This window comes from Cucurbita pepo, unplaced genomic scaffold (genome assembly GCF_002806865.2).
Source record: "Cucurbita pepo subsp. pepo cultivar mu-cu-16 unplaced genomic scaffold, ASM280686v2 Cp4.1_scaffold001035, whole genome shotgun sequence".
Taxonomy (NCBI): domain Eukaryota; kingdom Viridiplantae; phylum Streptophyta; class Magnoliopsida; order Cucurbitales; family Cucurbitaceae; genus Cucurbita; species Cucurbita pepo.
Genome location: NW_019647234.1, coordinates 1 through 8,838, shown reverse-complemented (window position 1 = coordinate 8,838; position 8,838 = coordinate 1). Strand labels below are relative to the sequence as shown.

The 8,838-nt window shown below is 39.5% G+C and overlaps 2 protein-coding genes across 2 annotated transcripts; both read left to right on the top strand.

Annotated features, from left to right (window-relative positions):
- The first annotated feature begins 730 nt into the window (after positions 1-730).
- LOC111786108 (cullin-3A-like) lies at positions 731-3,343 on the top strand. Its single transcript, XM_023666453.1, has one exon. The coding sequence runs from the start codon at positions 946-948 to the stop codon at positions 2,971-2,973; it is 2,028 nt and encodes a 675-aa protein (XP_023522221.1). The 5' UTR covers positions 731-945; the 3' UTR covers positions 2,974-3,343.
- Positions 3,344-3,820: 477 nt separating this feature from the next.
- Positions 3,821-8,744, top strand: LOC111786109 (thyroid adenoma-associated protein homolog; the record flags this gene model as incomplete). The annotated part of the gene is given in 3 exon segments (XM_023666454.1): positions 3,821-7,582; positions 7,658-7,905; positions 8,148-8,744. Coding segments are annotated over 3 exon segments (4,178 nt in total), but the record flags the coding sequence as incomplete, so codon positions are not given.
- Positions 8,745-8,838: the final 94 nt, after the last annotated feature.

The window sequence follows — 8,838 nt, the reverse complement described above, 5'->3', positions numbered from 1 at the left end:
AGACATATAGCTGTGGGGGAAACTTTCTTGAGGAGAGATTATCAAGAATCTACCATGAGACACGAAATTGTCTAAGATTAGAGACTGCTGGAAGGAAGAGAGCTTTCCTCACCAATCACTAATGTATCCCTAATAACATCCGTATCAGATGCCTTTGTGCTATTCACCACTGATGCTCTAACACATCTATATGCATGTAGGATAACTGCACAGGGGTTCAAATGTTACTTGTTTGTGATAGTTATCATCATACCTGTAGATTATGTTATCAGATGCATTCCAATTTAAGTATGTAAACTTTAACCAATCAAATTGTTTTATTTTTTGCTCAAGGTGATTTTGAGTATTGTCTAAGCATGTAACGGGAGGGTTGGAGGATGGACTTTTCTTTGTGCATTATTAAAATTAAATCAGTGAGTGTTTGTTGAACTTGTGATTTGTGCATGTTTTATGGTTAAAATTCCAAGTGATAATGATTTTGAAGGGATAGGAATACAATTCAGATGAGATTTCAATTGCTACCATGTAGATCTGCTTTTTAGACTTCATTATCTCTCTCTCTTTGCATTTTTAGTGTACAATTATTTCACCGCTGCCTGAAAAAAAAAAATTGGATTATTATTTTATGTAATGCATCCGCTTCAAAGCTTCTTACACAAATCAAGTTATTTTGCGTGTGGACGGGGTAGTAAAGTGGCTTCAACAATTTGTTGTTGTAGCTGACATTATCAGCTAGTTTGTGACTACTTTACAGTGTTAACTACATTGTTGTATGTTTTCAACATTCATTTTTATAAACTTGAGCAAGTATTTTACTGCTGGAGTATAGTAGGAACCCTGTTTATTTTATTGCTTTCAAGCCTTTTTGAGTGTATCTTGTCATTCTTGAAAAATATTTTCTCTCCTGATGATTATGCATCTTATGCATTTAGGAATGCGTACAATATGGTGCTGCATAAATTTGGGGAAAAACTTTACTCTGGACTTGTGACCACAATGACATTTCATCTGAAAGAAATATCTAAAGGAATTGAAGCAGCTCAAGGAGAACTTTTTTTGGTAGAATTGAACAGGAAATGGGCAGACCACAACAAGGCTTTGCAAATGATCCGCGACATATTGATGTACATGGATAGAACTTTCATCCCAAGCACTCACAAAACTCCAGTTCATGAACTTGGTTTGAATCTATGGAGGGATGTTGTCATCCACTCTATCAAAACCCAGAGTAGACTCCGAGATACTCTTCTTGAACTTGTGCATATGGAAAGGAGTGGTGAAGTTATAAACAGGGGTTTAATGAGGAACATTGTAAAGATGCTTATGGATTTAGGCTCTTCTGTTTACCAAGAAGACTTTGAAAAGCATTTTCTTGATGTCTCTGCAGATTTTTATCGTCTCGAGTCTCAGCAATTTATTGAGTCTTGTGACTGTGGGGATTATCTGAAAAAGGCTGAGAGACGCTTGAATGAAGAAATAGAAAGAGTATCCCATTACTTAGATGCTAGAAGTGAACCTAAGATAACCAGTGTGGTGGAAAAAGAGATGATAGAAAGTCACATGCAAAGATTAGTCCATATGGAAAACTCAGGCTTAGTAAATATGTTTGTTGATGATAAATATGAAGATTTGGGCAGAATGTATAACTTGTTTCGTCGTGTACCAAGTGGACTCTCTATAGTAAGGGATGTCATGACATCTTACATCCGTGATACAGGTAAGCAGCTGGTGACAGATCCTGATAGGATAAAAGATCCTGTGGATTATGTGCAGCGACTCCTTGATTTGAAGGATAAATATGACAAGGTTATCAGCTTGGCATTCAACAACGACAAGACGTTCCAAAACGCCTTGAATTCCTCATTTGAATATTTTATCAACTTGAATGCTCGATCTCCAGAATTTATATCCTTGTTTGTAGATGACAAGCTACGTAGAGGATTGAGAGGAGTCAGTGAAGAGGATATAGAAATTGTGCTAGACAAGGTTATGATGCTTTTTCGTTACCTTCAAGAGAAAGATGTATTCGAGAAATATTACAAGCAACATTTGGCCAAGAGGCTTCTGTCCGGAAAAACTGTCTCTGATGACGCTGAAAGAAGTTTAATTGTTAAGCTCAAAACAGAGTGTGGGTACCAATTTACCTCAAAGTTGGAGGGTATGTTCACTGATATGAAGACATCCCAGGATACAATGCAGGGTTTCTATTCAAGATTTGGTGCTGAGCTAGGAGAAGGTCCCACACTAGTTGTGCAAGTTCTCACTACAGGTTCGTGGCCTACTCAGGCCAGCACAACTTGCAACCTTCCTCCAGAAATTCTTGGGATATGTGAAAAATTTAAAAGCTACTACCTTGGGACACATACTGGCCGAAGGTTATCTTGGCAAACGAATATGGGGTCAGCCGATCTGAAAGCAACTTTTGGTAAGGGCCAGAAGCATGAGTTGAATGTTTCGACGTACCAAATGTGCGTGCTAATGCTGTTCAACAATGCTGATCGGTTGAATTATAGAGACATCGAGCAAGCCACAGAGATTCCAGCAGTAGACTTGAAAAGATGTCTACAGTCGTTAGCCTGTGTGAAAGGACGGAATGTCCTCCGGAAGGAGCCGATGAGCAAGGACATTGCTGAAGATGATGCATTTTTCTTCAACGACAAATTCACGAGCAAGTTGTACAAGGTGAAGATCGGTACCGTGGTTGCACAAAGAGAGTCCGAGCCAGAAAACCAGGAAACTCGGCAGAGGGTAGAGGAAGACCGGAAACCACAGATTGAGGCAGCGATAGTCAGAATAATGAAGGCGAGGCGGGTATTGGATCACAATAACATCGTCGCAGAAGTCACGAAGCAGCTGCAGTCAAGGTTCCTTCCCAACCCCGTTGTGATTAAAAAACGAATTGAATCTCTTATTGAGAGGGAGTTTTTGGAGAGGGACAAAGAAGATAGAAAATTGTACCGTTATCTTGCGTGAACTTGAAGAAGCATCTACGATTGCCCTTAATGTGTCCAAAACTTTATACTACGGGCTCATTGTTATAACTTTGATGAGTTGCAATATTACCATTGAATTGCTGCAGGCTTGGGTTGGTTAGATGAAATGTCATCTCTCTATTGCCCACCTCTTTCCCTTTACGCTCTTGATCTTTTGGCTTCTTGTTGCTGATTATGCTTCTACTGGTTCCACTAGGATATGAAATCCATGGTGAAAGGTAGCTTCAGAAGGTTTAAAGGCGATACTCCACAAGGAAGGTCTGAGAAAGCAGACGACTTGTACATTGTATTTTCTTGGATTTATAGTGAACTCGTCCAAATTATGAATGATTAGATTGCCTGCCACTTAGCTTCACTTTTGGTGCAACCTCTATTATTTGGAACCTTGACTCTACAAGGTGATGCCTATCAATGGGAGTAGAGATGTCCCTCATTTAGAGATTCCCTCTATGGAACTTGTGGGGATCAAATTTTTTTTCATTTATTATTATTTTCTTAAAATAGTTATTTTAAAAATTTTCATCTTTTAATATAATCTTTTTAAAAAAATTATAAGAAAATCCAAATAATCTATCAATATGACTTTTAAAAATTTTAATGTTAAGCGAGAGAGTTGAAGATTTGAGTGGGAAGGTCGGAGAATATAAAAGATTGGAGAATATAAACTTTTGTCTTCGATCTCGTTTATCTTAAAGACTTTTGTCTTCGGTCTCGTTTATCTTAGAGAGAAAAATGTTTTTCACTCCCTCCCTTGTTACACCTATTCTTGAAAAAATGTTTCCTCACCATCTCTTATTACATTATTACATCTATTTTTAGGGCCGCTCCTTCCATGCATCTAGTTCTTGTTCTTAGGTGTAAGAACTATCAAAATCATTGCTAAATCACAAATTTGAAAAAAACCCATTTGAAAGGAGGAAACGCTAGCGGATATGGAGATTGAAACAATCGCAGAAGAAGAGAATGAAGGATCTGATTCTGAAGGTGAGTTAATGGCTGCTTTGATGCAGAAAATAACCCATTTGAACATACAATTTATCAAAATGTAATGATCGAAAGTTTTGTGAGAAAAAGGGAAAAAAAAAAATCTAAACTTGATTGGTTTCCAAAACTAAACTCGTGCCGGCCCTAATTTAAGATACTATGCTGGCCGCCATTTTCTCTCTTCTTCTCCCCGCCCTCTGTTTCTCTCTCTAAGCAAGAGTTTACAGCGGAGGGACAGAGAAAGGGTATCCCAACTCTGAATCACCGCATCAATGTCTGCTAAATGGCGAGCTCTGCAGCATCGTCACCGCTATACTTACAGTGCAATTGTTTTCCCTCACTCATATATCGATTCTCTCAATTCCTTCCAATCCCAACACCAATCCTCTTCAAAATTCTTCACTGAATTACTCGAACTTGTATCCTTGAACTCCGTTTACGCTCAAGTAAACCACGCCAAGAAAGTCGCTTCCGCATTCTCCGAGTTATTAACCAATGGAGACGAGGATTCGGTGTCCAGAGCTGCGCGGTTTTACTTGGAGGTTTTGTTCTGTGAGAATTCCCAGCCTTTGCATCGAACCCTTGTCTCCACTTTGGCCAAAAGCCGTAAATTCCAGGATTCATTGGGCGAATGTTTCAGGAATCTCTGCGAGGAGCATAGTGGTATGCAACAAGGTGGAGATAAGCGGTTCTGTGTGTCGAGGGTGGCTTTATCGGTAATGGGAATGCCCAAATTGGGATATTTAGTGGATGTTATTAGAGATTGCGCCATTTTGGTTTCTCGGGATATTGTTTCTAGCTTGGACTCTGTGGTTAAGGAAACCAATGATTTGGCTAGGCCTTCTCCAATCGTCATTGAACAGTGTCAAGAGGCTTTGTCTTGCTTGTATTACTTACTCCAGCGATTTCCCTCCAAGTTCCTGGAAGATTCAAGTGTAATGGGGATGATTGTAAGTACTATTTTAAGCATTCTAAAATCCTTAGCTTTTTCAAGGGATTGTTATGTGTCTGCTGGGGTGAGTTTCTGTGCTTCTTTGCAAGTTTGTCTCAACTCGGAAGAACTTGGGGTGCTCATCTTCTATGGAATTTTTGAACAAACTAACCACATTTCATGTTTGAAGTACGAGAATGAATTTAGGAATGCTGTTGCGAAGGTTCCTTATCAAGCGAATGTCTGCGCTGAAATTCAAACTTTTTCAATGTTGAGTAGACTCTGCTTGATCAGGGGGATTCTGACAGCAATTCCAAGGCCTGTGCTCAACATACCATTTTCTATGATAGAAGGAGATTTGAATGGCCATCCAGGTTGTCCATATAGCGGTAACTCTGTCAAAACGATACTCTATGATGCCATTTTGCCTGAGCTATGTAACTACTGTGAAAATCCTACCGACAGCCATTTTAACTTTCATTCATTGACTGTGCTGCAGATTTGTTTGCAACAAATAAAAACCTCCTTAGTTAGTAATCTTACTGATACATCCTGTAGTTATGATCCACTCCCTGAGGAGATGGGAAGTCGAATACTAAGAATTATGTGGACTAACTTGGAAGATCCTTTGAGTCAAACTGTTAAACAAGTGCATCTCATTTTTGATCTATTTTTAGAGATTCAATCGTCACTATGCTGGTCAGAGGGTAGCGAGAAAACGAAGTCGTACTTGCGAAAAATTGCTTTTGATCTTCTTCATTTGGGTTCTCGCTGTAAAGGAAGATATGTTCCTTTAGCTTCTTTGACCAAGAGGTTGGGTGCAAAGGCATTGTTAGATATGAGTCCTTCTCTGCTATCTGATACTGTACAAGCATACATTGATGATGATGTGTGCTGTGCTGCCACTTCTTTTCTGAAGTGTTTCCTTGAGCACCTGCGGGATGAGTGCTGGAGTAGTGATGGTATTGAAGGTGGGTATGCACTTTACAGAGGCCGTTGCTTGCCACCCGTTCTTCGTGGACTTGGTTCTGGGATATCAAAGCTTCGATCAAATTTAAACACTTATGCTCTTCCAGTATTGTTTGAAATTGACATAGATAGTATATTTCCTATGCTTGCGTTTATCTCAGTCTGGCCTAGCGCGTGTGACAATGGAGTTCTCTATCCTGGTAATAATGAAGGTAGCATGGAACTGAGAGTTGAACAGAAAGTTGCCATTTTTATTTCATTGTTCAAAGTATCTCGTTCACTTGCTTTAATTGAAGGAGACATTGATTGGCTAGAAAAACGTAGCTTAGAACAGCGATTTTCCCATGAAATAGAATATTTTGGTTGTCATGCTCTTGTTTTCATCAAGGGAGTAAAGGTCGAAATCCTTGTTGAGTGGCTTGTATTAGCGTTGACACACGTTGACGAGTCACTACGTGTGGATGCTGCAGAATTTATTTTCTTAAATCCTAAAACTTCTAGTCTTCCATCTCATTTAGAACTTACTTTGTTGAAGAAAGCAATACCATTGAACATGAGGTGTTCCTCTACAGCTTTCCAGATGAAATGGACTAGCTTGTTTAGAAAGTTTTTTTCTCGAGTACGAACAGCTTTGGAGAGACAATTCAAGCAGGGTAGTTGGATACCACGTGCTTCTTCTAATCGTGAAAACTATCTGTCAAATGGAAATGAGCAAACTATAGCTGGTCGAGCGGATGATCTTTTTCGTTTTATGAAGTGGTTGAGTTGCTTTCTGTTTTTCTCCTGTTATCCTTCTGCACCCTATAGGAGAAAAATTATGGCGATGGATCTATTTCTAGTAATGCTTAATGTTTGGTCAGTTGTTCCTTCAAAAGAAAAGTCTTGTGATACTCTTCTCCTTCCCTATAACGAAGGAATTACTTTACCTGATTCAGTTCTTTTGTTAGTTGGATCAATAATTGATAGTTGGGATAGTCTGAGAGAAAGTTCTTTCCGTATATTGCTTCACTTTCCAACTCCACTTCCTGGCATTTCTAGTGAACATATGGTGGGAGAAGTAATCACATGGGCGAAAAAGTTAGTTTGCAGCTCCCGTGTCCGAGAAAGTGACGCTGGAGCACTAACATTAAGGCTCGTATTCAGAAAGTATGTTTTGGATTTAGGCTGGATAGTCAGAGCTTCAGGTGATGTTGTTTGCTTAGATTCCGATTCCGTGCATAAATTACCAAATGTGGGTGCGGAGATATTCAGATCAAACCATCCAGTGGCAGAGTATTTGAAATCCTTAATTGATTGGTTGAATATCTCTGTAACTGAGGGAGAGAGGAATCTCGCTGAAGGCTGCAAAAACAGCTTTGTTCATGGTGTGTTGCTCGCTTTGCGCTATACTTTTGAAGAGTTGGATTGGAGTTCAGATATCGTGCTCTCTAGTCTCTCAGAGATAAGAAGTCTACTGGAAAAGCTTTTGGAGCTTGTGATGCGAATAACTTCCCTGGCACTCGGCGTGGTTTCAGCAGATGCCTGGTACCTTCCGGAGGACATGGACGACATGGACGATGATGATGCCTTTCTGTTGGATGTTCCAGATGAGGCTGATGCATCCACGTCGTTGTCAGAACTGGAAGATAATAAGGAAAAAACTACAGTAAATTCAAGAACATCAGAACAGATTGTGATGGTTGGCTGTTGGCTTGCCATGAAAGAGGTACTTTACCTTTTGATTGTCTCCAATTCATTCATTTGATTGTCTCCCTTATCTCTCTCTGCTGGCCATTTGCAGGTTAGTCTTCTTTTAGGAACAATCACAAGGAAAGTGCCTTTGCCTGCTGCTTCTGATTCAGTTGAATCTGATCCAAATGCTTCCATTATATTAAAACACGATGAAGTACTCGATTTGAGACAACTTAAAGTGATTGGAGACCACTTTTTGGAAGTTCTTTTGAAAATGAAACACAATGGTGCGATCGATAAGACAAGGGCCGGATTTACTGCTCTTTGCAACCGTTTACTTTGTTCAAATGACCAAAGGTATGTTTTTTTGTTTTCATAGTTTTTGCATGAGTTGAAGCTTTTCTCATTCTATATTTTCGTTCTTCTGCTATGCTAGAGCATCCATGCATTTGCTTGATTGAATAACACTTAAATTTTGTATGCTGTTATGAATATCATCAAATCCTATCATGGAAATTTTTGCAAACGTTTATGAGAGGACATTAAACCTTTCTCCTTTCAAAGAAATATAAATTCTCTAACTTATCCCATCTTTCTAGACTTTGTAAGTTAACAGAATCCTGGATGGATCAGCTAATGGAAAGAATGGCCGCAAATGGTCAGACAGTCGACGATTTATTGAGGAGAAGCGCTGGTATTCCAGCTGCCTTTATTGCTCTATTTCTAGCAGAGCCAGAAGGTTCCCCTAAGAAGCTTCTACCAAGAGCTCTCAAGTGGCTCATAGATGTTGCTGAGAGGTTGTTGCAGAATCCGATTGATTCGGACTGTAAAAACAGAAACTTCTCCGAGTTACCATCCGCAGAGTTAGGCCAAGACACAGAGTCTGTGTTGCCCCATGAGACTTATGCAAGTGAAAAAACCTCTAAAATTCGAGATGAAGGCGTCATTCCAACAGTTCATGCATTCAATGTCCTTAGAGCCTCTTTCAATGATGCCAACCTAGCAACTGATACTTCTGGTTTCTCTGCTCAGGCTATAATTGTTTCTATTCGCGCATTCTCTTCTTCTTACTGGGAGGTGCGTAATAGTGCTTGCTTGGCATACACTGCTTTAGTTCGGCGGATGGTAGGATTTCTCAATGTTCACAAACGAGAATCAGCTCGTCGAGCTTTAACTGGACTTGAATTTTTTCACAGGTATGATATCTTTGATTTCAGATTTTAACTGATAATTTTTAGTTGAATTTTTTCACAGGCACTTTCCTTGTGATTTTAACTTGAATTTTGTTCG